This window comes from Poecilia formosa, unplaced genomic scaffold, assembly GCF_000485575.1.
Source record: "Poecilia formosa unplaced genomic scaffold, Poecilia_formosa-5.1.2 Scaffold0, whole genome shotgun sequence".
Taxonomy (NCBI): domain Eukaryota; kingdom Metazoa; phylum Chordata; class Actinopteri; order Cyprinodontiformes; family Poeciliidae; genus Poecilia; species Poecilia formosa.
The window spans coordinates 1,460,312-1,488,114 of record NW_006799939.1 but is presented as its reverse complement, the minus strand read 5'-3'; the positions used below and the strand labels follow the sequence as shown (position 1 = coordinate 1,488,114).

At 36.6% G+C, this 27,803-nt stretch overlaps 1 protein-coding gene across 1 annotated transcript in view; it reads left to right on the top strand.

The window, feature by feature from the left end:
- Positions 1 to 27,803, top strand: part of dnah5 (dynein, axonemal, heavy chain 5) — an 86,050-nt gene that overhangs the window by 36,913 nt on the left and 21,334 nt on the right. Inside the window, exons 43-71 of the mRNA XM_016668436.1 lie at positions 112 to 306; positions 546 to 680; positions 867 to 974; positions 1,453 to 1,606; positions 1,980 to 2,126; positions 2,420 to 2,661; positions 3,190 to 3,366; positions 4,837 to 5,041; positions 5,282 to 5,424; positions 6,406 to 6,540; positions 6,727 to 6,849; positions 6,954 to 7,167; positions 7,351 to 7,574; positions 8,219 to 8,417; positions 8,521 to 8,693; positions 9,813 to 9,943; positions 11,321 to 11,474; positions 12,310 to 12,577; positions 13,402 to 13,525; positions 13,851 to 13,958; positions 14,652 to 14,766; positions 15,507 to 15,683; positions 17,483 to 17,686; positions 17,934 to 18,113; positions 22,609 to 22,746; positions 25,047 to 25,182; positions 25,457 to 25,638; positions 25,907 to 26,041; positions 26,687 to 26,842. Coding sequence (XP_016523922.1) covers positions 112 to 306; positions 546 to 680; positions 867 to 974; positions 1,453 to 1,606; positions 1,980 to 2,126; positions 2,420 to 2,661; positions 3,190 to 3,366; positions 4,837 to 5,041; positions 5,282 to 5,424; positions 6,406 to 6,540; positions 6,727 to 6,849; positions 6,954 to 7,167; positions 7,351 to 7,574; positions 8,219 to 8,417; positions 8,521 to 8,693; positions 9,813 to 9,943; positions 11,321 to 11,474; positions 12,310 to 12,577; positions 13,402 to 13,525; positions 13,851 to 13,958; positions 14,652 to 14,766; positions 15,507 to 15,683; positions 17,483 to 17,686; positions 17,934 to 18,113; positions 22,609 to 22,746; positions 25,047 to 25,182; positions 25,457 to 25,638; positions 25,907 to 26,041; positions 26,687 to 26,842 — 4,782 coding nt within the window. The remainder of the gene's footprint in view (positions 1 to 111; positions 307 to 545; positions 681 to 866; positions 975 to 1,452; positions 1,607 to 1,979; positions 2,127 to 2,419; positions 2,662 to 3,189; positions 3,367 to 4,836; positions 5,042 to 5,281; positions 5,425 to 6,405; positions 6,541 to 6,726; positions 6,850 to 6,953; positions 7,168 to 7,350; positions 7,575 to 8,218; positions 8,418 to 8,520; positions 8,694 to 9,812; positions 9,944 to 11,320; positions 11,475 to 12,309; positions 12,578 to 13,401; positions 13,526 to 13,850; positions 13,959 to 14,651; positions 14,767 to 15,506; positions 15,684 to 17,482; positions 17,687 to 17,933; positions 18,114 to 22,608; positions 22,747 to 25,046; positions 25,183 to 25,456; positions 25,639 to 25,906; positions 26,042 to 26,686; positions 26,843 to 27,803) is intronic.

The following is a 27,803-nucleotide window of genomic DNA, read 5'->3' as shown; positions in this document are numbered from 1 at the left end:
TTTTTTGTTGTTTTACCACTGAGATCTGAAATATACATATTTTATTGTATATACATGTATATAACATTATTCACTCTTGGTTTACGGCTTCTTTTTGTTCTGTATAACTAGAACCCGGGTTATGCAGGTCGCCAGGAGCTTCCAGAAAACCTAAAAATCAATTTCCGATCTGTAGCCATGATGGTTCCTGACCGCCAGATCATTATTAGAGTAAAACTGGCCAGTTGTGGATTCATAGACAACATGGAGTTGGCTCGCAAATTCTTCACGCTTTACAAGTTGTGTGAAGAGCAGCTTTCGAAACAGGTAAAAAGTTGTACAAGCCATGCCAAAGGTGAAATGAAAGACTTCACATAACATTTGTCATATGTGTCAATATTGGTTATCTTTGGCTAATTCATAATATTTTGCCATTTACGTGTGATCCAAGAAGGGTAAAAGATCTTGACTGAAAATAGAAACTGCCTAAAGTTTTGAAGGTACTATTACTCATGATTATAATCAACATCTGCTCTGCATAACAGCCCTTTTTTGTCATTGCTCAGGTTCACTATGACTTTGGCCTACGAAACATCCTGTCAGTCCTGCGCACACTGGGAGCAGCCAAGCGGGCGAACCCCACTGACACAGAGTCCACCATTGTCATGAGGGTTCTGAGAGACATGAACCTGTCCAAACTGGTCAGTTTGGAAAGAAACCAGTAAATATTGTAGTAGCTGAAATATGTTATTTTTTTTATTTGAACAACATTGGAGGAAAAAATGTTTTTCATGAACAAAACATAAATATTTGTTGTTGTTGATTTGAGTAAATGTGTATGATTTTATGTTTTGTTTTTTTTTTTTTTGGTTTTTTTTTTAAATAAGATTGATGAAGATGAGCCCCTATTTCTGAGCTTGATTGAAGACCTCTTTCCTGGCATCAAGCTTGATAAAGTGGGCTACCCTGACCTAGAAGCTGCCATTGACAAACAGGTAGGAGGGCAAAGCAACGGGTTTGTCTCTAGGCACTGAAAAGTAACATTTTTAAAGGAAAGAATTGAGATAAGTGTTAAAGGAATAAGGGGATTGCAAAACAAGACACTGAAAAAGAAAGCTAAAGGCAGGAGAAATAAAGAGGCTGAGTGAATTGTAAGACCACTGTACTTCCCATATCATCCTTAAGGGCTTCAAAACACTACAGCACCCAAAGGGATACTAATGACACCATTAGTCTCTTCACAAAAACTAAGTACAGCGGGAAACATTTAGAGATGCAGTAAAATGTTAATTCTGAAAATGTTCCCTTTTCATGTGTGTATTTCATGGATTACAGTATTTGGCGTTGTTGCTGCAAAAATGTAAACTTCTCAGTAAATTTGCAATTTTAATACAATAACAAATGATAATGCCATCCTCTAATACACATAATCTACATGCAGTTTAAGTTATTGCTCACTTTTTGCTGATGCAGGTTGAAGATGCAGGTCTGATCTGCCATTCTCCCTGGAAGCTAAAGGTTATTCAGCTCTTTGAGACCCAGAGAGTTCGACATGGTATGATGGCCCTCGGACCAAGCGGAGCTGGAAAAACCACCTGTATTCATACCCTGATGAAAGCTATGACAGGTAAGATTTTGTAACTCCTACTACACTGGTTAACTCATAAGGTTTTTGACAGTTTTTTGTTTTCACTTTTGTACACTTTTTTCTGCTATCATTTTTCATTCTTTGATGTCGCACTTAATCCCGTTGCATAAAAATATGGCTCATATGAACTATTCTTAAATTTTTAACATATCCTTTCTTGGAAATTTCCAAACTATTCTTGTAACATGAAGTATCAATTACCATGTTGATGTGAATGAGTTGAATTGTATAGAGACCCACATGTTCCTTGTGGGCAAAAAAAAAACCCAGTTACTTCAAAGTTTAGCATATAAGAAACCATCAGTGCTTTATAACTACAGAAAAGTAATTGGTCAGCATGTTCTCTGTGCAGAGTGTGGTCAACCTCACAGAGAAATGCGTATGAACCCCAAAGCCATCACTGCGCCTCAGATGTTTGGAAGACTGGATGTAGCCACGAATGACTGGACTGATGGCATCTTTTCTACACTTTGGAGAAAAACTTTGAGAGCAAAAAAAGGTCAGAACATTTTGTCATTCAGAAATAATTTCCCTTATTGACAGTTCAGAAGCTGTTGAGGAGCCCAACACCATGTTGCTCCTTGTACCTACCCTAAGAGACTTTGATAGTGTATTAAATTGTCCAAGAAAAGAAAAACCTAAAATAAATGAAATTAACCAGCAGGGCCAAACTTACCAAGGTAGTACCCCAGATCCCATAGGTTTTGGGGCCCCTCAGATATTTTGTTTTTGAATAGATGAAACATGTTATTTATGTAACTGTATTCACACAAGAACATATTTCCCTTTTAGGAGAGCACATCTGGATTGTACTAGACGGACCTGTTGATGCCATTTGGATTGAAAACTTAAACTCTGTTTTGGACGACAACAAAACTCTGACATTGGCAAATGGAGACCGTATACCGATGGCGCCCAACTGCAAGGTGGTTTTTGAGCCACATAACATTGACAATGCTTCCCCAGCCACCGTGTCACGTAATGGCATGGTGTTCATGAGCTCCTCAGTTCTCAGCTGGAGCCCAATTCTGGAGGTAAATAATTTATTTCGAATTGTATTTTCCAAAGCAACTTAAACCCCTTCTCCTGAATGATTGTAGGATTTCAGATATCAGAATATCAGAGGTTTAAGGCAATTGTAGCTCAAATAGACACTTACTACAACACAAATTTCACACCATGGTGATGTAGTCAACAAATCTGCTGCAACTGCTTGATGCTGTCATGTTTAATATAGATCCAAATCACTGAAAATCTACCTTCAGGATTGTTTTCTGATTCTTTATAGAATCTATACCACAAATAATTAAGGCAGCTCTGAGGGTCAAACAGGTTCCAGGCCAGTAGTGAGAGCATTTACCTAAAAAAGTGACCGAGTGTAGGAAGTGTGCTGCTTGGCTTATACAAACCAGCTTTTGGAGCTGCACTTTTTTACATGTTTTATAAACAGTTTAGGACATATTTATCAAAAGTGTTTACACTGACATTTTTGAGCTAATATGAATAAAAATTTTCAAATTTCCACAGTGTCAACCACTCATATGTGTGTTTACTCCTACCAGGGTTGGTTGAAGAAACGCTCTCCGCAGGAGGCAAAGGTACTGAGAAAGCTGTTCTCTTCTTCCTTCTCTGAGCTGTACTGCTTCAGCTTGCAGTCACTGGAGTTCAAGATGGAAATGTTGGAGGCCTTTGTCATCATGCAATGCATAAACATGCTGCAGGGACTAATTCCCCCAAAGGTAATATACATTTTAAAATATGACAACAATGTACATATTTTTAAGTTTCTGTTAAAGCTCAACAGCTAAGTCACAGAAACCATCTAACCCCAGTTAGATGATTTACTTTGTAGTAAAGATAATCTTAAAGCAGTCGGAGGCAAAATAAAAGAAAGAAATTAAGCTTTTTTTTTTAGGAACAAAAAGATAAACCACAAGTGGGACAGAACCGCCTGAGGACTTGAGAGAGAAGAACATGTCAAACCGCAGATCTGAGAATCTATGATGAAATATCTGCAGAAGTGGCAATACTCAGACAAACAACATCTTTATTACTGAATGTTCCAGTGTGATGAAACTGAGATGAAACGTTTTTAGCACAAACCTAATAGAAAACGTGAAGAAAGCCACACTTATCTTCATGCAGGGATAGTAGGTAGCATTAATTTTTTTTATATATTGGTAGCAGAAAACAGAAGAGAGGTGTAAAACAAAAAAACAGATAATCTTCTTAAGTTCACCTTAAAAATTGTTGATTCTCTGCCATCTATTCAGTTTGGGGAAATCCTTGGAGAAATCACTCAGCTCTAGGGCAAAATCTACCTTTTGCCTTAGACAACCATCTTTCGGCAAAGCTTAAATTAATCATATGCTTAACACCCTGTATTTAGATCTTTTATTGAGCAGTAACGTCAAAAAATTTAACAATCCCTTAATAACAAACAGTATAGCACACTTGGTGATGATTTATTTTCATTATCAAATTAACATTAGGCTTGTGTTTACCAGTCATGGTCCCGAGGGCACTCTTCACTCTAGATTATAGATTTCTACTTTGTTTAGCACAAATGATTAATGTAAATGACTCAGTTTTTGTCTAAACTAAAACGGAAACCTGTGCCATTTCTGTATTGCTTTCAAAGTAGTTCAATCACCAGATGGCAGTGGTTTGTTTGTTAGGACTCCTTTTTACAATAAAGCAGGGCACTGTGACTAACCAATGCTTGAAGTGTACTTCAGCCATTTGCTTAACATGTTTTCCTCAATTAATGAGATATGTTTCTACCTTCCTTTTTAATAGTCATTATCACTTTTTAGCTTTTCACAGTCAGTGAAATTTTTGCAAATGAAGCAAACATTTTTTTTACAGTCAAATGTTTGCTTCATTTCCCAGTGGTATGAAACGAAGCAAACAAACCGAGGGATATTTCAGTATTTTCTTTTTAAAGTAGGCAGTTAACCAGCATTCCTGTACTTAATGTCGTCTTTAGGTTAGGAACTATTTGACATAAGACTGATTAGTCAAGAAAATGAATAAAATCCATGGTAAAAGAAGTTTAAAACACAACAAACTGTGGAAAACTTGAGAGTAAAACCAACATATTTGGCCTCTTTTTTTTCCTATTTTTTTTAATTTTATTTTACAATTTTAACCTTTTTGAAGTGAAAGTCACTTGCGCAACTTTTTTCAAGAACATTTTCACTATTCAGGAACACTGTGGTGAGTTATCTTTGGAGCACCTGGAGCGACTTTACGTCTTTGCCCTCATGTGGAGCTGCGGGGCTTTACTTGAGCTGGAGGACAGAAGGAAGATGGAGGCCTGGCTCAGAGGAAATGACAGTATCTGTTTAAATTTACCAGACATTCCTTCACCCAGTGACAACACCATGTTTGACTACTATGTAACATCAGAAGGTAATTATATAAGTATAAACACATATTTGGGATCAGATGTCAGAAAATTCACACTTTTTTTTTTAAAGGCTAGAAAATATGTTTGATGTTCTGTTTTGTTTTATTTTTATGTAAGTTAGCAAGAACCTACAGTCCCATATGATAAAATTACATGTTTAAAAGATGTATTTAAAATATATACCTCATCTTCAGTGCTTATTTTCACATATCATTTCTCTCTAAAAATGTGTGTCTTTCCAGGCCACTGGGTCCACTGGAACACCAGGGTGGAAGAATACTTTTATCCGTCTGAAGTCACCCCAGAGTACAGCTCTATTTTGGTCCCCAATGTCGACAATGTTAGAACAGACTTCCTGATTCAGACTATTGCAAAGCAGGGCAAGGTAAAAAAAAAAAAAATTAAATTAAATAATGAAAAAACGACAAACGATAAATATCTGTGTGCAACAAGCTTTCACCTCAAGACTAATCTGAAATGTCAGATGCAATATTTTTGTCTGTAGGTTGTTCATCCATCAGCATATGTTTTTTTTCATTTATTTTTGATGTGATACAAGATGAAGAGACAACTGTGGGCAGAAATGTTTAGCACAAACAGTGTGAATCTCATTTATTAGCACCCCTGCTGAAGATGTGTGAAAACCTTAAAATAGAGACACAAAACAGCTTAATTATTCTGAAAAGTGTGGAAAGATCAAATCGCAGATTTGACTCCATTTATTCAGTTTGGGTGGAGGGGGGGACCGAATAGATATTAAAGAAGAGAAGAGGGCACAGTGAAGCCAAGAATCTGGACTATCTAGAGAGATTGGATAAATAGAAATTCTCTATATGATACAACACTGTCAATATGTCATAAAAGAGGACTACGTGCTGCCTTGTTGCCAATAGACAGCTAAATAAAATACTAAACTGTGATTTTATTAGAAAATTATTTCTTCATTTGGATTGTTGTTTTTCTTCCCTCTGGGTGTGTTTGGAACTAAACACCTCAGGATTAGATTCATTTTTCTCTTTAATTTTAGTCAGCCTCATTTTAATACCAAATTCCTGCAAACCAATGCATGTTTTTATCTGTTCCTGAGCACATTGAGCTTATGCTAATGTCCTCAGGAGAGGATAGAAGTAACTAGAACATTTGACTTTAAAATGCGAAAAATAAATCACAAGTAAAACCCACAAAAAGCGTGTCTGCTTTCTACAGTAGACATCAGGACAGAGTCGTCAAATTAAACGATTGTTTGCTCAGTGAAAACAGACAGTAAATGCCTCTTCTCCACATCATTTGCATTGTTTTCTGTTCTTATTGAGATGTTTCCCTCAAGGGGACTTGAAACTAATTTCAAATGCAAATGTTTTCAAAGGCTGTTTTGCTGATTGGAGAGCAAGGAACAGCCAAGACCGTCATGATCAAAGGCTACATGTCAAATTATGACGCTGAGAGCCACATTGGAAAAAGTCTCAACTTCTCTTCTGCTACTACACCTCTCATGTTCCAGGTAAAGATCTTCAAAGTAGTCTTCAACAGCTTAACAGAAATATAACTTACTGCTTCATTACGTTTTCATTTTCTAGAATAAAAAACAACAAAAAAAAACAACAACTTTGCTTTTGTGTCAGCTCTCGCCTTCATTTGTGTCTTCGTCTTTAGTAGCATTCCCTAGTAACCTTGGCTTGTTTTGTAGAGAACGGTTGAGAGCTTCGTGGACAAGAGGATGGGGACGACCTATGGTCCTCCTGCTGGGAAGAAAATGTCAATATTTATAGATGATATCAACATGCCTGTCATCAATGAATGGGGAGACCAGGTTAGCAATCAGTCCCGAAATGGCTCTATCCAAACATTTCATCTTCATGATGATAAAGTTTGAATTTGTAATGACATCATCTTTGCTTTTTTTTTTGTACCTAGGTGACCAATGAGATTGTCAGACAGCTGATGGAGCAGAATGGCTTCTTCAACCTGGAGAAGCCGGGAGAGTTCACCAATATTGTTGACGTTCAGTTCCTGGCAGCCATGATTCATCCAGGAGGAGGGCGCAATGACATTCCACAGAGGCTGAAAAGGCAGTTCTCTGTCTTTAACTGCACACTTCCCTCCAATGCCTCCATCGATAAGATATTTGGTTAGTAAAACGGTGTGAAAAGCATCAGCGATGTCATTTCAAAATGATTTATGTTTAAAAAATTTTTGACACCGTAATAAAGTGGTGTAAAAAAAAAAAAGAGTTGGGGTCTAATGCATTCTAGATCCTGTGTCTTTGAAAAGAATGTATAATAATACCACAATCGGTTCCCTCATTGCACAGGTGTGATTGGCGAGGGCTACTTCTGCGCTCGGCGAGAGTTCAGCGACGAGGTTCAGAGCACTGTGCATCGCTTGGTGTCTCTAACCCGACGTCTCTGGCAGATCACAAAGCTTAAGATGCTTCCGACTCCTGCAAAGTTTCACTACATCTTCAATCTGAGAGACCTGTCCAGGGTATGGCAGGGGATGCTTACAACTACCGCTGAGGTAGTCAGCTCGGTCCAGGTGAGGTGGATTTTATGTTGCGTCTTCCCAGCTGTTCTTTTTAACTATTAGATTTTTATGTCATGTTTAGATGTAAAGTATATTCATCATGCCCCTGTGCAAAGGTTTGATTTATTCAGAAGTCTGTAAAAAAATAACTATTTTAAGTCTCCTTTAAAGATATAGAGTGGCAGTAAAACAGCATGATATACTATTAGATGAAATATTCACAATACTAGAGAGATATACGAGCGTCTCTTGGTAGAGATGGATTAAACAGAAATAAGAAATATCGGCATTTAAAATTCAGTTCTTGCTGAGGTGGCCCACTCTACATTAGTATGTGGCCTTACTGAATAATTGAACACAGTCAAATTTATACTCTAGCTCAGACTGTCCTACATCCCTGCTGTGGCTCCCAGCCAAACTCAGATTGCTCTGGGGCAAAACTCATAACATTCAGTCAACAAAACAAACCAACCAGAATATAGGGGCTGGTACTTGTTTCTAAGTTAATATACAAACTCATTTTGGACTAAAGGAGTTCCTTCCTTTCAAAGACATGTCCCAGTTTGACTTTGCTCCTATTTTTTATTTTTTTTTTGCAGTTGATTTGAGTAATCTTTGCTATCCTTCTGTCTTCACGGAAAACAATAATTTCCCAGGTGTTGCTGGCTCTGTGGAAGCACGAGTGCAAACGTGTGATAGCTGATAGATTCACAATGCCTGATGACGTGGAGTGGTTTGACCAAGCTCTGGCGAAGCTGGTGGGAGACGAGTTGGGGGAGGAGCTCAGGAATACGGTGGATTTTGGAGTAGACAGATACTTTGTCGACTTCTTAAGAGATGCACCAGAAGCTACAGGTACCGATGAAGCATGAATACGTGCCATTATTCTTTTAGGGGATATTTCCCATATTCTCTCTTTGACATTTAATTGTATTATTGTGAAACTATTTTCTCACAGGGGAGGAACCAGAAGATTCAGACTTTGATTTACCCAAGGTGTATGAGCCTATTGAGTCATTTGAGAGTTTAAAGGAGCGTCTAAATATGTTCCTGTGTCATTATAATGAGAGCATCAGGGGTACCGGCATGGACATGGTCTTCTTTCAGGATGCGATGACACATCTGATCAAGGTACATTATCAACCGTTATGTGGTGAACATAGTCATACATAGATCATTGCTCTTTTTGCACAATTTCAAACACTATCAAAACGTGACCCCTACAGCATCATTTAAACCTGTATATTTTACGTGAAGGCTAATTTATAGCTACAATGAGGAACTTTGTGTTGTGTACAAAGGTTAGTTGTTTATATTAAGAGCAGGTTTGATGTAAGACCTGTTAAACAGCTGTGAGGCTTAACATGAATTCCCTTTATTTTTTTAATTTTCCTTTATTTACTTAAAGGCAAAATGCTTGCGGAGGTCAGAAATTACATATTAGGGATTAGCATGAGTAAATTAGCATGAGTAAATAGCTAACCCTTATAAATGAAATGAGCAGTATAACTGTAAACATCCTAGAGAACATTGAAACTTTCCCCAACTCTCAGATTTTTAAATGTAGCCTGTTCATGACATGCAGTTTAAAAGCTTAAAGAATCAAGCAAAGCTATTTTCCTGTAATAAATTTGGTTTTCCTGTTACCCACTTTTGTCTCTCTTCTTGCTTAAGGGGCATAGCAAGCCCATGTCTCTGCTGAAAAGCTTATTACATTTACCCTTTTTTCCCTTATTATTCTTTTTTTTTTTTTTTTTTTTTTTTTTTTTTACATTTTTGAATGTTTCACTGATGCTACAAATTTCCAAAAGGATCTCATATACGGGCTCAGTACATTTGTACCAATGCGATATACAATCATGTTCAATAAGTTAGAATATGCACACTGATGACGGTTGTTTGTCAGAATAAAAATACCTTTTGAAAACAGCAACGTGTTCCTGTATTAAACACACTGTCTTTAACCCCACATTCCTGTAATAAAAAAACAAAACAGTTTTTTTATTGGTCTGAAGTAATGTTATAATCTTGTGAGAAATTAAATGTCTTGGTTTTCATTAGTTGTAATATAATAATTATATTTTTCCGATTATAGGAAGAATTTCTCAAATAGACTGTGTAATGCGTTTCACTGAGTGAATTGAGTTACTGAAATAAATTAACTCATCAATGATATTTTAACTTACTGAATATGACTTTACTTGCATGTCATCTTTATTTTGCATGTTTACATATGGTTTATGTGTGCAGGTATCAAGAATAATTCGGACACCAGGAGGTAATGCCTTGTTGGTGGGTGTTGGAGGTTCTGGCAAACAGAGCCTGATCAGGTTGGCCTCATTCATAGCCGGATACAAAACCTTCCAGATAACCCTCACACGGTAACGCTCGCACTCATTACCACAATTTCAGTATTCATTTCCAACATCTGTGGCATGAGAAAGTTGAAAAATCTGTTTTGTCTGAGGTAACCTCCGACTTTAGCTTTTCAATCATGATAAAAACAATTGAAATCTGGTTATTTATTGTAGCTCTTTGCATCCCTTATCCTTCTTCATCTGCTGTTGGAACTTATTTATGAGAAAAAGAACAACCTTATATTTTATTAACTTTTTTTTTTCCCTGTTCTCAATAAATATTGTATTATTTTTTTTATCTCACTCTCTTTGTTACTGTCCGCGGCTGTCAAAGGTTTTTCCACATGTTCCCTGTGGGCACTTGTGGTCATCATGTTTCCCTCTGGCTAAGTCTCTAACTGGGTTTGGTGGTTGCTATTAATATGAATGAGCCTTTTTTTTCCTCCTCTTGACTTGCCAAAGTATCTCCAGGGGAAACAGGCACTTCAGCTGCATGTTTACTTTATTTATTTATATTCTTCTGCTTACTCTTTTCTCTAGCATACAAAAGACCCGTACACATTTATTTAGTCTGGTAAAGTGGAATCTGTTTTAAATGGAAAATTTATTTAGCTTTTTGCGTCTTTAAATTATGAGTCTGTTAATTCTTCAGAACAGTTTGCTCTTGATTATTTCTTATGACAGCTTTGAGTGGCAGACAGTTTAATGTCATGGCAATGTTGTTTTGCAATCATGTTATTTATAAAGTCCGCTTCTCATTCGAAGGTGTTACACACCAGGATACGTTAAAGAAACACTTGTGGTTCTCCCACTCACCCACCAACAAAGGATTATACATTGACAAAAAATAAGTTAAAATGAACTGAGCAACACAAATTAAGTTAGTAATTATGTAAATGAAAAATGTATTTACATACCGTGTCAATAAATGTTTTAAATACAAAATAGTAAGTACAACAATTATCATCAATTATCACAAATATCATCTTGTTTTTCCTCTGTTTTACTTTGTAAATTCCAAACTACTAAAAGGGCTACATTTTCTGTGCAAAAAGTATTTGGAAAATGCAACTTTCTTTTGTAGGTATTTTTTAATAGTTTTTCTAAATGTCTAAATTAAATGTCTGTGTGTCATAAACCGGATAGAAAAAAAGTGCCATGTTTTTGTTTATCACTCCTTTTGATGCCCGTCTATGTACCAGTAGAGAAATATTTTTTTAACAAGCAACAAAGTTTACTCCAGTAGTCCCTAAGGCACGGACAACCAACTAGTAATAAAAGCTGAAATTTGAGGTTTCCTCACTTTTTTTTTATATGAAATGAATTTGAAGAAGTCTGCTGCAAGCCCCGTCTTCTGAAATTTTGACTAACAAAAGTTTTGCATTTGCTTAAATGTTGCAGCTCCTATAACACCACTAACTTGCTGGATGATCTAAAAAACTTGTACAAAACAGCTGGTCAGCAGGGGAAAGGTGTCAGCTTCATCTTTACCGACAACGAAATCAAAGATGAGTCCTATCTGGAGTACATGAACAACGTCTTATCATCTGGAGAGGTTGGAATCACAAACATGAAACGCTCAATGTTTTCCTTCACCACCAATAATCTTCCCAACCACTTGGACTTTTCTATCATTTCAATTAGCTTTTTTTCTTCATATGTTCTGTACTGTTCGTTTGATTCCTGTTCATAACTTTGTTGAGTTAAGATGCTCCGCTTGCCTCTCCACGATAGCACAAGAGTCCTTATTTTCTTCCTTCTTCTTCTCTTTGACTCTTTCTCTGCCTCCTTTTCTGAATTGCAATTTGAGCAGCATATGCTTTAACAGGGGAGGTAAATTGAAGTGGGGACCAAGGAATAGGAGGGATTGTGACTGGGCACAGTTTTATCAATAACAGGTTTGTGTTTTGTGGAGAGTTGACTGTGTTGCACAGATTCTTGGGAGATAAGAAACTAAATGGAAAAATAAGCTCCATTTGAGAGAGCGGTCAACCAGGTCAGACAGAGACAACCCCGTCGCACGTCTCTCCTGACGGCTTACAATTGTGGACGTAATGCTTGAAATTAGCATGTCATTTTGGAATTGCACTGCCCAATTTATCAATTTTTTAAAAATTAAAACAATGTTGCTTTTTGGAGGTTCTCTGGGTAAATGGGAACAATTATTTGCTTTGAGAAGGTGAATACATTATCCTAATTTCAGTCTTTTTTTAATGTAATAAGTTGAAATGCATCCTGTAGTTAAATAGAACAAAACAAAAAATGTCCCTTTTCATGCACATGAATTTTTTTTAAGATTAGATGAACAATTAGTACAATTCTGCAATAGAGATATGAACTTGCATTATTGCTAATTTAATGAAACAAGTGTATATTTTTTTTATCTTTAGGTGTCCAATTTGTTCGCTCGTGATGAGATGGATGAAATCCTCAGTGACCTCATTCCTGTTATGCGGCGAGAGTTTCCAAAGCGACCACTGACCAATGAAAACCTGTACGAGTACTTCATGTCACGGGTCCGTCACAATCTCCATGTTGTTTTGTGCTTTTCGCCCGTTGGAGAAAAGTTTCGCAACAGGGCATTGAAGTTTCCAGCACTGATATCTGGCTGCACCATGGACTGGTTTAGCCGCTGGCCAAAAGATGCTCTTGTTGCAGGTACGTCACAAGGGCGACGTCTCATTACGGTGTGAATGGATGTCATTCGTTGGTAGCATTTGTTGGCTTAAATATACATAGTGTTTCATTGTATTCGCTGCTTTGAACATGCTGGTATGTTTATGATTTCTAAAACTTACTGAGCTTTGACTTTATGTCAAAGCTTTCTAAATATTTGGACCACTCGTCAATATTTGTTTTTTCAGAATTTAAAGTAATCTCTATGCAGGAGCCTATCATTTTCAAAGAGAATGAACAAGTACCACCAACGCTGGCGAACCCCTTTGTAAAATGGTAAATAAATAAAATGAATAAAATCTATAAAAGAAACTGACGTTTATGGGGACAGTGTAAGTAAAGTGAAGGTGAAGTCTATAAGGTTCAAAAGAGTGCTTGAACCACAGAGTTGGAGTTTGACTGTCAGCCTTTAGAAGCATTTTAAGATTAGAGTAAGGATGATACTGGATATTAGCATGCAGATGTCGCATTGATCCTTACCACCAAAACTAAGGTGCAATAAAAACAGAAAAAATTTGACAGCTTTGGGGAACGACGACGACCAATTACACCAACTTTTGTGTCACATTTTAAATCTTCTTTCTGTAAATTATTGACTCACTCAAATCCAGCTCTGCTGATACGTCAAACGACGGGGGAAAAAGTCAATAATTGAAACTCATCCCAGCTGTTAGACCCAGCCCGTCTTAAAGTTTGAATTTTGGAGCTACATTTATGTGTTGGCATGTCAGCTTTAGATTATTCCTTCTTATGTTTTATTCTGACTGATTCACACTTTTTTTTTCCATATGCATTCTGCCATTCAGTTTCAGAGCACTTCTTGTCTGCGTATGATATTGAGTGCTCAACGCAGATCAAACACCAGGTAGTCCAGTGCATGGGCTCCTTCCAGGACGGTGTTGCAGAAAAGTGTGTGGAGTATTTTCAGAGGTAAAGCATTTCAACACACTGGCTGTTTAAGCTTGGAACCTTACATGACATAAAAAAGCACATTAAACATGTAACAATAATTTTGTTATTCTAGTCCTTTCTCCCAAATAGTTGACGTAAGAGTGCATGAAGAGATGACTGTAATTTTTATTCAACAATTGATCTTTTTTTTTTTTTTTTTTTTAAAAAGATAATATAATATGCTAGTTTTTTTAACTGTGCATTCAAGTTGAAGAAGATGCTTAATAGGTAAATTAAAAATTTGAGATTTGCGACTTCTTAATATGTCATAAATTTATTCTAATGCGATCTTAACTCAACCTAGATACCGGCGATCCACCCATGTCACACCCAAGTCCTACCTGTCCTTCGTTCAAGGCTATAAGACGATCTATAAGGAGAAGAGATCTGAAGTCCAGACACTGGCCAACAGGTAAAGAGTAAAGAATAAATGAAATATGGTGTTAATAAAGTGCCCATGCATGATAACAAATGTGATCTATGTGTAACCTCAAGCAATAACAACAATTCTTGTTTACTTTTATCATAATTCAGTTATAACTTATTTCACTACTGTAGTCATACGTAAACTAATTTTCAGCTTATTTCAAACTGCAATCATTTCCAGTGTAATATTCAACACGATAGGGTCAAATTGTGAGTTAGAAATTAATTTTTTTCTGGTAAATCATGCTCATTTACCAGATCTTATTTCATGCTTAATTTTGTTTAAAAACCAAATGAAGTGCATCAAGTACTGAAAGAGATTCCACACACGAAAGCAACATGAAATGTTTTCTTTAACGATTATTTCCCAAGAACCTCTGAGATTTATTGGCAGCTGCTGAAGGGAGCTACCTTGACATTAAAAATCGGACTCATGACACAAAAGATGAAACACACGTGTAATGCCCAAGTATTTCAATTACCTGGTGCTAAACAGAGATTGATTCAAACAGGAAGTCATTCGGGTCAGCTTAAAGCTTTACAACTACTTTACAAATGCAATCATTTGTCCTGATTTTCAGATTCATACTAGATGGGCTTCCGTCCACACCACCGTAACCTTCATGCCACAAATTTTCAGAATTTGCATTAAATCTGAATGATTGTTTTTACTGTGTAGGATGAACACTGGCCTGAAAAAGCTGAAAGAGGCATCAGAATCAGTAGCAGCTCTGAGCAAGGAGCTGGAGGTGAAAGAAAAAGAGCTACAGGTTGCCAATGACAAGGCCGATACGGTAAGCAGATTTGTTTTGCCTACATCTGAGTGGTTTCTGTTTTAGGTTCTCAAAGAGGTATTTTTTCTGACAGCTGGAAGAGAACCTATGACTTCATTTCCATTTTTTAAGTAAATATTTACTTTGGGAAATTCAGTTTGTACCCTATGTGCTTGTGCATGCTTTATCGGTGATAAAATCCAAAATATTTGTCTGTGTTAATGGAAAAATAATAAACCTGTGTTGTCTTTGTCTCTCTCTTGTTGTTTTTTTAAATAATATTTTTAAAAAAACAAAAAAAAAAACACTTCAGCATAACATAAAGTTCCGGTCAGAAATCTCCCTAATCTCATCATCTTATAAAAATCAGGTTGTTTAGCTTTTAAATATTTAGTTTTTTAACAAGACATTTTTCCAAGTTGGAATTCTGATGCCACATGAAACTTTAATGAATTTTTAAAACCAGAAGAGGGTACCCAGTTACAACAGATGTAAACCTCTCACAGGAAATGCAGACATTTAAGAGTATGCTCTACGATTAAAGCTTTTGTGTGACGTGATTCTGCTGAAAGGTTTGCAACAATCCATGTTTAATCAGGATAGCTTGATTTGTGTCTTGGCTTGTAACTTTAACCATGTTCCACACATTATTTTAAACGTGTGTGTTAGTCAGTTATGGTGCGAGATTTCATTTTCGCCCTGCTGTGTGGTCAAAAGTGAACACTGGCGATACTCATGGACATGACTCATTTTTCTTCCAGGTTCTCAAAGAGGTGACGGTAAAAGCCCAGGCGGCAGAGCGGGTAAAGGTCGAAGTACAGAAAGTGAAGGACAAGGCTCAAGCCATTGTGGACAGCATCTCGGCTGACAAGGCCATTGCTGAGGAGAAGCTGGAAGCCGCACGGCCAGCTCTGGAGGAAGCAGAGGCTGCACTACAGGCATGGCACTCATAACAGTTAATACGCAATATGCAATTACCAGGTTTTACCTTGGCTTTTGTTGTCTTTGTTTTTTTTTGTTGTTGTTTTCTTTTTTTCATGGGAGGACTGATTTAATTTTGTTTTTGTGTATGTGAATAAAGTCCAGACTCAAATTGTTCTAAATGCTAACACAGATTAGTTTCAGTCTGCAGACTGCACAACAAAACAGTTGAAGATAATGATTATTTGTTTTGGATCCAAAGGGCTGCACAATAGATAATGACCTGGCAATCATAGAAGGTGATAGCACTCACACATTATTACACGGTTATTTTTTTTACCCCCCCACATTGTTCTTAATAATAAAGCATCTGGCATTCATTCATGAATGCCTGAACTACGTGTGACACGTTGCGTCAAACTAAAACAGATGAGACTCTTGGGTATTAATAATCGATGCCATGGTCCTGCAAATCACGATGTAAGTCGGTGTATAAAATTTGAGGCTTGTCCGCTGGCAAAAATAAATAAATGAGCAAGATGTGATTTTCCAAGGAAATGAAAATGACAAACACTGCAAACCATTTCCTTTCAAGATAACTATTGCCATGTGCTGTATATTCTGTTGGAACAACAGATTTTTATAGACAAATGTGTCCTCCAGTGTAGTAAACCTCTGCCAACTTGTTTATTTCTGCAGTATTTGATTTTATTCCATTTCTGCCTAGACTTGAGATTAAGCCTCTGAGCCTTCTAAATGGCAGTGGCAAAAGCTCAGTGTTTCGCCAATATATCAGTTGTATATTATAGGGAGCTCAAAGATGTAATGTAGAAAAATAGTTGTTTTTTGTTTTGTTTTTGTTTTTTTAATGATAGTTTTTCTTTTGAGTAGATTCCCTAACGTGCCTGAAAGTCTGTGTTGGGAAATCATATGTTGCTTTTACTTGAAGATGCTGAAGAAATTGTCAAGAGAATAAGATAAAGAGAGCTTAAGTTGTGTTCTCAAAAGAGTGTTATGCTTTGAAAGTTTTGAGTAAAGAATTTGGCAAAAACATCCAAACAAGTAATTACCTCCACTGCAATTTTATGAAATGTATAGAGATAAAAAAAACAAACTGCAATTATAGTGATTTATTTAATGGGAGAGAAGAAAAAAGTTCTGCGTTGCACCAGGTTTTAAAATTGATGAAATGCGCATAAGCCACAATACATCACACTCTAAAAACATAGGTTATTTAATGTAATGGTCAGGAAAAAAAACTATAAATATTCCAAGAATAAAATGTTTGATCTATTCATACCTTATGATGGTGAGAGTTGCTGTAGAAAGATATATCGCATGATTTTTTTTTGTATCTCTCCATGAGTTTACCCTGATTCCTCTTTAAAACCCCCATCATTAATTGTTTTTGAATAGGTTGAGTCTGTCTTTTGGCTGTGATGATGCTTCATTTGTCAATGTGTTTTCATATTTTTTTTTTACTTATTTAATCTGCTTTCGGATCATTATCTGCATCCAGGTCCAACTCATGAATTCCACCTCATTCCTGTCACGTTCAGAGAAAGCCTGGCGAAGCATGAGGGCAATGGCTTTCTGGCTACATTGTCCAACAGCATAAACTATGTAGCTTAAAGCTCATTTAAATGCAGATACATTACCAGATGAAATAGGGAAGCACCATTAATTTAGGTGCCTTTACATTGTAGTAAGAACTGCAAGTGAGGATAAGAGTTTCAGTCGAAATGTTATCCATCTTTTTCTGCCCCGTTTATATAAAAACATATCTTGGATGTTTACTTTATCTTTTCAAACATAGACAATCAAGCCATCAGATATCGCCACTGTACGGACACTTGGACGGCCTCCCCACCTAATCATGCGCATCATGGACTGTGTGCTGCTACTCTTCCAGAGGAGGGTCAATAGCGTGAAGATCGATCCGGAGAAAAACTGCATCACTCCCTCCTGGCAGGAGTCTCTAAAACTCATGACAGCTGGAAACTTCCTAGGCAGCTTGCAGGTGCACTTTTAAAATTACATTGTGTAGATGTAAAAAAAAAAAAAAAAACATAAAATTTGCGCAGATGTGATTTATAGAGATAAGTTGTGGGTTTAATGAATCATGTATCCTGTTTTCTGTTCTGTCTCTTACATTTCTTGCTGTAAGCAGAAGGTCCAGATTTGTTTTTCTGTCCCAATCAAAACCATCCTACATCATAATATCCCACCTCCATTTTTTTTTTCTAACATCTTTGTTTCCTTTGAAGCAATTCCCCAAAGACACCATTAATGAAGAAACGGTGGAGCTGCTGCAGCCCTATTTTGATATGCCTGACTACAACATTGAAACAGCCAAAAGGGTGTGTGGTAATGTTGCTGGCCTCGCCTCCTGGACCAAAGCCATGGCCTCCTTCTTCTCCATCAACAAGGAAGTTTTACCCTTGAAGGTAATGTACGTGAGGTAAATCACGTTTATTGATGCTGCAGAAATTAAAACGATATTTTCAGACAAATCAACGTCTTAAAGAAGCAGACGTCACCACAATTTTAGGAGGTTTGGGGTAACCTCCTAAAATTGTATTAATAAAATAGTGAATACTTTCCTAAAAAATGTATTCACGTAACAGCTGGACCGATGCTCCTTGGGCAATGTTTGAGGCATTCTATGAATAAGACACAATTACAATGCAGCAAAGTGTTTTCTCTTTTTTTTGTTGTTTTTTTTTTTTTTTTTTTTTTCATTTTGCACAGGAGAACCTCAGGCTACATTAACTACACACTTTCATGATTTATTGTACAATCTGGGGAGCAATCAGTCTGGGTAATAAAACTTTTAAGATGTCATTCTCAGAAAGAGACATTATGGGAATGAAAGAATGAAAAATAGAGTAAATGGAGCACTTATTTAGATATTTATAAACACAAAAAGGCCTGGATATTGAGTTGAATGTCAAACATCATGGCATCAAATAATATAAAAAACCAAACAGGGTTCATTTCAGCCATCGCTGCAAAACCAAAGTAAAATGAGTTTTCCATTAAAGTGATCACTTAAAATCCTATGATTAAGACTAACATTTCAGTGCATTCACATGAATTGTATTTTTGATGTATTATTTATGAGTCTACAAAGACTCCGTTTAGATGTTAATGTTATCCACGCGACTAAACTTGATTGAAATGGATAGAAATGAAATTGACACATTAGGCCGGACAAAGTCTGCACTTTATGACATGGAAGCAAGGCCTCTATGAGTCAAGCGTGGGTTCAGAAGATTCTTCAAATAGCCATTGGGAGATTGAGCAGACATGTTCAGCTTTTCTTAAAAATGACTCTTTTTTTTTTTTTTCTTCTATTAACTCATCAGTTCCCCTAGCGTTACATTGTTCAACTGATCAATAGCGACGCTGCACGTGTTGCCGTGAAACTCAACAAAATTTTGAAGTGCAGAAAAACTCCTATTTATCGTCACGGTACCAGATCACGTTGACCTTTTAGAAATTTAAAAAACCTTTTATATTCTGTATCACTTAACAGTGAATCAGACACTTTGTGCTTCACGTTTAAAACGTTGTCAGATGAAGCATGCCAGTGACTGCAGCTGGACCTGAATGAATCATGCAATGTGAAGACACACACAGACACACATGTTGCAAACAGTTACTTTTATTAAAAAGTTAACAAAACAACCTGCAGGTAAACTCACGCAGGCCACTACAGAGTTTGACCGGGCAGTCAGAGCATGAATGAGAAAACCACAGTTGTTGCTCAGACACTTTTAATTTCCAACTCCTAACTCTTTCTTCCTACATAACATAATTAGATACACCGAGTGACTTGTGTGTTCATCCAAGTGAACACACCAACCTATCTAGCATAACTCACCAATTAACAGATGTTTCCGCCAACCGCTTTAACTCTGTGATTTTACACAGAAATCCCACTGAGCCACACTCCCTGGAGACACACAGGGAGTGTGGTCTCCTATTTTTATCAGCAGCAGTGTGATAAAACCACAACCAGCAGCAGAGTACAGCAGGAAACAGGACACATGATTAACGGATAAACACGTAGAAAGGAGGAAAAGAGGCTCTTGTTGAGATCAAACAATCTAAGCTTACTCAAGAAAAACATTTTGCTTTTGACCTCGTAGCGTTTGCATTGTTGAAATAGAAAAAAAAAAATATTTTAAAGACTGGACAAATTTTGTTGACTTACCCTTTTTTAAAAATAGTATTATTAAACTACTAAACTAAATACGATTATAAAACTCGTATAATATTATTTATACTACTATGAGGGACAGACTGGCTATAAAGAGGTACACAGAAAGTTATTCACACTTGGGACGGGTGTCGCAATAATTTAATCATGACTCTGACAATGTTATGGTTTCAGTCACAGTGTGTGAGACACTTTCTGTCTGTGCCATCTTTGTGTTTAAACATTCATTGTCCTGATTTTGTCTTATTCTGTGGGTGGTAAGAAGAACAAAAAAAAGCCTCTATGGTTGTCTGACTTTGTGGTGCACAGAATACAGTAAGGTTGATTTGGTGTTGATGTCATCCTCTGCCAGCTCAACCTAAAAAAGTGGAAGATATTGAAACCCGGCAGGGTTTTGTGTGTTATGGAGACATTAAAATAATTTGTGCCATCATTCAGGTGCAGGTTGCATCAAGTCAGCAGAGGAATAATTTAGCCACTTTTGTTATTTTCTTTGTCTTGTAAACCATAGCTGGGTCTTTTTTTTATTATTATTATTATTATTATTATTATTATTACTATTATTATTATTTATTTTTGACTCGTATATCAAATACCTTTTTTTTCTTTTACATACTTTTCAATATGTCCTGAAAACCTGACATGACTGCTGTGTTAATTTAGGTTTCCTAGAAATTGGGACAAGACAGAACTTTTGATTCAAAATCAAGAAAAAATTGATGACACAAGAAGAAATTGAATATCCTCTGGTGGTCAGCACAGACTTGAAGGAAACGTGGATGAACACCGTCAGGGCCTTTTAGTATTATTATTCTTCAGGCCACTGTCACACCTCATCTGCATGAATAATATCAGCTGGGCCAAAGTCTTTTTCAATACTCAGTGTGAGATTTGAAAGAGGAAGCTGGGGCCGCGCAGGATATAAAGACATTCAGCAAAACCTGAGAAACACCTTCTTATGAAGACACTGATAAACTGGGATTTCAGATGTATTTAAACCATATTAGAGATTGGAAGCAAGATTTTTGTGAACATGAAACCAGTCTTTAATTATCATGGAAAATATAGTACAAATATTATGGCTAACCAAAATGAAAAAAAAAAAAGGCATGAAAAACATATCGATTCTAATACGAGTCATTTTTAACTCACTTATGGAAGAATATAGGCTGCAACTCATAAATCTAAGGTTTGATTGTAAGGGAAGTGACAATTTCCATCTACATAAACAGCTTGTACTTCATTTGATAAAGTGTAATAAGGTAAAAAAAAAAATAGCCATTTGCAGACAATAACAGATTTAAATACAGTCACTTCTCAGATAGATGCTGTATTGATCATTCTCATAAAAGCCACAAGATATAACAGTGAATCATGTTCAAACTAAACAGTTGAAGTCTAAAAACGGTGTCAGTATCCTGCAAATAATAGTTTGAGATGACAGCATACTAATTGTAAGTATGGTAATTGTGGTTAATATAGTTATGCAAAAAATGTTTATTTTACTTAAGCTCCCTGCACATAGAACACCAGAGCAAGAGTTTGCAGTGGTCTCTATTTCACTTAAGAGTTAAATGTAGCAATAAGAGACATCCTGAAGGAGGCTTACTTGCTGTGCTGCTGGAGGCCACTTTCCACCAACCTCAGCTTTGTTCTATACAAAGATTAATGCATCCTTTTTCTGTCTCAATTTTTGTTTTGCTTTTTTAGTTTGTCCTTGTAAGAACTGGTTTTGACAAAAAGAAATCTTCTAACGCATGAAAATGATTTTAAAGCTTTAAAAGTGTACAGTTCAATTTTTGACTTTTGTTTGCTCTATTTTTTTCATCTGAGTGTCCTTTACATCTCTTCTTCTCTGTTACTAGGTAATAGTGGCCTTATTTTTAGTCTTATTTTCTCTGTTCAGTGTCTCATCTTCACCCTTGCACATTCAATAGAATGGAAGCGTCTCCCTTCTTCCTGCTTCCATTATGCCTCTTCCGACTGCCTCGACTTTCTTTCTACTTCTAATACTTTCTTTCTTGCACATACTAACACCCATATTCTGTTTTCATCTCGTGCTCCGCAACATCCAAAACAACCCCGCTGCCTCTCATCCTGACCTTTTCCTTAAGCATGGAGCATGGTCTAGCAATTGATTTTCTGGTTTGCGGCTCAGCGCTGGCTTTCTTTTCAGCAAACCAGCCAGACTGTGAGACGACAGACAGGGAGACAGACGAGCATGAATGGTCTTTTTCGATGTCAATTAATAATGAATGGAAGTGGCAGACTCCCTTTTGGCCAAGCCAACCAATAAGATTTCAGCACAGATAACCTCACAACTTTTCAGTAAATCTCTGTTTCTAAATAATTTTCAGTGCCTTATTCATTGCACAAGCATTACTTCAATTTTTTTTATTTTTGCTTTTGCCTCTATTTAGATCGTTCTTTTTTGTTTGCTTCTTGTGTTTGTCTTTTTTCTGGCAACCTTTCAATGTTTTCTTACAGTTCTTCTTTGGCTTCCACATTTCCTCCTTTATCTTTTCTCTCTTATATACTGGTGGACTTTTGAATCTGAATATCTCCAGCTCTGGGGACTCAAAGTCTGTAATGAAAAGAATTATGCTTTTTTCATATATCATATTTTATGTAAACGCATAACAAAAAATAAACTCTGCCAACTTTTTCTGTGGGGATGGCAAGTATAACCGAGTTCTTTCCCTTCTTATTTTCATTAGGCCAATCTTGCAGTGCAAGAAAGTCGCTTGGCCTTAGCCAATGTGGACCTGGAAAAAGCTCAGGCTGAGCTGGATGCCAAACAGGCAGAGCTGGATGTTGTGCAGGCAGAGTATGAGAAGGCCATGATGGAGAAGCAGGTCAGCATTTTATCGACTCCTTGAACACACAATATATTCATACTAAATTTTTTAACAACGTGTTAATAGTAAATTGCGACAAAACTACTTGTTTCTTTTTTTTGATCCTCTGTAAAATAATTGGATTTTGTTGATAAACTAACACAACGAAAAGCAGCACACAATTGTGAAGTGTAAGGTAAATAATGAGAAAAAAATCTCCATGAAAAAAGCCATAAAAAGTCCCATTTGAAATGTTTCAGCATTCATGTAGAGTGCACATGAAATATGTGGTCAGATGAGACCAAAACTGACCATCCTGACCCGAACAGAAAACAAAATGTACAACAGAAAACTTCCACTGCACTTTATGTGAATACATGACCCTCCTGGCCAGCCATTTCGAGGACAGCTTGATGGTATTTGGATGGGAAGTGGTAAAAGATTTATGGGAAGATACATAGAGCAAAATCCAGGGCAATTCTGGAAGAGCACTTGCTAGAGACTGCAAAAGCTGTGATTTTGTGGCTGGAGTTAATCTTCTAGGAGGAAAACGAACCTAAAAGTAAACCAAGAACAACTATGGAAGGATTCACATTGAACCACATTGATGTGATTGGCTGAGTCAAAATTTAGACCCAAGTCAAGTTGAGAATCTGTGCCAAGACCTGAACGTTTATGTTTACACTCTAAATCTAATCTGCCTGAGATAGAAATTGAGATATTTCAGAAAGAAAATTTAGTCTCTGAATGTCCAAAGGTGGGAGATAAATATAAAATGTATGCCATGCTTTTCCTTTTCTAGTCTTTTTTTTATTTTATTTTCAGTTTTTGAAGCCGGTGTTTTTAATTTTGCAGTGAAATATTGGACTGCTGATCTATCTATAGCTGCTCCAAAATGAATTGAGGTCAGTGGTTTTAAAAGAAAACAAAATATGGAAAAGTCCTATCATTGTCATTAAAAATATAGACAAATTTAATTGTCTTTCTATTTTTAAGCTTAGGCAACTTTGTTTCAGTCTGACTAAACTTAGGTTTAGTTTTATCATGAAACTAAACACAGCATCACACACATAGGTAAATTAACACAATTTGACATTTGAATGATCTAAAAAGGTAACCCAACGTTGCATGTTACTACTGAATATGTGCTGAATTAGGCCACTTTACAATTTCCTGATAATTCTTGACACCAGTATCCTTCACATACAAATAACATATTGTACATATTTACTGCCTAACTATATAATATGATTAAAGCGTTTAAATTTCCAATGTTTTTAAAGCAGTTTCATAGATTGCTTGATGATTAGTGTAACATTGTTGCTTCAGCATAGTTTGGAAAATAAAGTTAGAAATTGGTCAATCCAGTATACCTGCGTTGTCAAGACAACACCAAGCACCTGATGCCATTTATAACCAGACTTTGCTTCATGATGGCTCACAGGAACACTATTGAGAATTACTTTTTAAACATGGTATTTTGTGGTGTCTTTATGCTTGTGTTGGCTGTAATGTTAAAGACTATTCAAAAGGTCTTTTAAAATGCAGCTTGAAAACATGGGATGAGCTTCAGCTGAAATAGAGAATGACTCAGTCGGAGTCACCCGAAGGCCAGTTTTGTGTATTTATATTATCAGAACTGTCTGTCCTCTGATGAAATACAGCATGTAAACAGAAAATCGTGTGCATCATGATTGCCTGATTAGGAAAACTGCAAAGCCAGAGTCCTCTTTTATAATTGTGTGATTAAAGCAGAGAGCTGTTCTTCTCCAGAGACCAACGGTGAGATTTATGGGTATAACTACAGGTGAAAGGGACTAAGATACTTGGAAGCGGTTTCGTTTTATGTGCTACTAATCTGATCTTTATTGATGTGTAATTGCTGCTTCTCTCAGAACAGTGTCATTAGGATGTTTGAGCAGCAAATGAAAAGCTAATTCTGTTAAATGATTCAAAAATCGGCTCTGTATAAGATGTGATTGTTCTTACGTGGGACAGGTTATTTAAGCTTTCAGATTAAATGAAACAGATAAAATTGAACGTAATTGTACATCATCTACTTATTTCCAGAAATAACCCGGCTTGCACTGGGTGCTTGGTTCTCTACTAAATAGACAGACAGGCAACATTTATAGCGAGCGGCAGAATTATTTTATTTTTTTTCTAAGAAAAATCTCCTTGTCCACGATGCATACAGTTCATCCAACTAAAACAAACAAAAAAAAAAACAGTTGGACGAAAACACAGTTGAACAGACAAAGATGGACAGACTCGCGAACAAGCCAAGCTGACTTGTTTGTTGGCCCATTTACCCCCAGACTTTGCTGGAGGACGCTGAGCGTTGCAGACACAAGATGCAGACAGCGTCCAGTCTCATCAGTGGCCTCGCTGGTGAGAAGGAGAGGTGGACAGAACAGAGCAAAGAGTTTGCTGCCCAAACCAAACGCCTTGTGGGTAGGTTACGTTGCATGTATGATTTAACACTTTACATTATGGAAGCAATATTTCTGCAATACAAAATATATTTTTTTCTTATAACATGTAGGGTTTTGTGCATCAGAAGAGATATCACTGTATGCAGTAATTTTCTGTTCAAGGCAAACGTTGGAAAAAAACAAAAAACAAAAACCTAAAACCATTAATTTTTTTCATCTTTATTTGCTGAGGCAGTTTACTGTTTTTCAGGTTTTGAAAACATATTTGCGAGCGTCACTTTGGTGTCTTTCAGGTGATGTCCTTCTGGCCACAGCGTTCCTCTCATATTCTGGCCCCTTTAATCAGGAGTTTCGTAATCTTCTTCTGAGCGACTGGCAGCGAGAGCTGAAGCAGCGTTGCATCCCGTTTGCCAAAGGCCTCAATCTGGCTGAGCTTCTTATTGATGCACCCACTGTTAGTGAGTGGAACCTGCAGGTTAGTCAAGGATCTGGCAAAAGACCATCAAAATGGTTTGCAGTTGAAGACTAGGGATTATTTCTTTACAAAAAATATTTAAAAAATTACTAAGAAAATCTCCTTGTGTTTCTGTTAAGGATGCAGCTACAAAACTGTAGCTGTGCAGCAACACGTTTGTGTTTGTTGCATATATATTTGAAGGTTCTAAATATTCTGTTTTCTGTAAGATTAAGTGGAAAACCTTATAAATAGCAGCAGGAATGAGCTTATCCTTTCTTTGTTGCAGGGCCTTCCCAATGATGACCTGTCCATTCAAAATGGGATAATTGTGACCAAAGCTGCTCGATTCCCTCTGCTTATTGACCCACAGACGCAGGGAAAGATCTGGATTAAAAACAAAGAAGCTGCAAATGAGTTGCAGGTTTGGTTGACCATCATCTTCTTATTTACCTACTCCACTTTGAGTTGATCTTTATCTGGCAACATACAAGGGATATTTGAAAATGTTGGATTCTTTCATGCGTATATATCAGCATTTTAACTTTGAGTTTAAAATAGTGAGTTTGCTCTCTTCTGTAACAGGCATTACAGGTTAGAGAAAGAAATAGTGTCAGATTCTGTGTTTGAGATATTCTGTTTACTTTTAGCTCTCTAATATCCAGCGTGGACGGCGCATTTGAAAAAGTATATCTGTAGGTATTATGAGCTCAGCCAAGGTCGTACACCTGTTAGAGGTAATATCTGAGCAGCGTGAATGCATTGTGAAAGCACATTACGAGTGTTTTCAATGCGCAGAGCTTAACCAGAAGTTTTCAAACCATCTTACATTGAACATCATAAAACCAAAAGTGTTTCTATCAGCTTTCCTTAAGATATTTTTAAAAGAATCAGGGCATAATGACTTTTTGTAAGTTTTTACTTATATTTGTGATGAGAATCTTAGAAAAATCCAGTTTGATTACTGCTGATAATAATTCAGGCTACATTATAGAATCCCATATTTTCTTTTGTCTGGACATGTGTAACTCACAAATTATCTTTTTTTTTTTTACTCTTTTAATTTCAGATTACGTCACTAAACCATAAGTACTTTAAAAATCATCTTGAAGACAGTTTGTCTCTTGGTCGCCCCCTGCTGATTGAAGATGTTGGGGAGGAGTTGGACCCTGCCCTTGACAACGTTCTTGAGAAGAACTTTATTAAAACCGGCTCCACTTACAAGGTTATATAACTTTTTGTTTGTTTTTTGTTTAATTAATACCTGTTTTTTCATGTTTTTTTTTTCTTAGGTATTATGAAATGACCTTTTGGTGGTTAGTCAAGATATAATATGACACTACATATACATCTAGCCATGCTAACACAACTACACAAAAAGGTTAACGCAATGCATGGATGTTTGCTCAACAAAACCACACAGCATAAACTCCTTTAGAGGGAGATTTAGTGTGCAAGGACTGTTGGGACAAGGAACATCAGCTATTTTAAAACTCAATGATTTTGGTGTGGCTTCATGCACAGTGTGCAGAAATAACAGCTCATTCTTTCTTGTTCCCTTCATTTGTTTCAAAATCAGGACATGTGCCTCTTAAGAAAACATTTTCTATTATTGATAAACTGTTCTGAATCTGGGATTAATATGTGCATCTTAAGATGCACCATCCAGTCCTTCATATCTCAGAATGTCTCAACAAATATCACGTCTCAGATGAAGGCCAAGGAGTATAAAGAAGTGGATAGATTGTTTTATTGTATGCGTCTCTTTTTTATTTTTATTTTTTGTACCCTTATCAAATATGCTAATCGCTAAACTCAGTTTTTGCTCACAAAACAATTTGTTAATACCAGCATGGGAAATGGTTTTGCTGCAGCAGTATCCTTAAAGCTAAACATACTGCACAATGCGATGTGAATAACAATAGACAAAATGTACAAAATGTAGGAGCTAGAGGCAAACACGGTATGTGCCACTTAATTATAGTGTTTGTGTAGGTATGTTATGCAGCATAATTAAAGCCTGGGATTCTCTCTGGATTCTACCAAATGGTTTTAACAGCTGTGAAATGTAAAAAAAAAACACACTTCAGTACCTTTTCAAAATGATCCACGCTTTATACTTTGTGTGTTTTTTGTTTTTTGTGACGCAAATACAATGTTAAAAGCTGTGTATATATATATATATA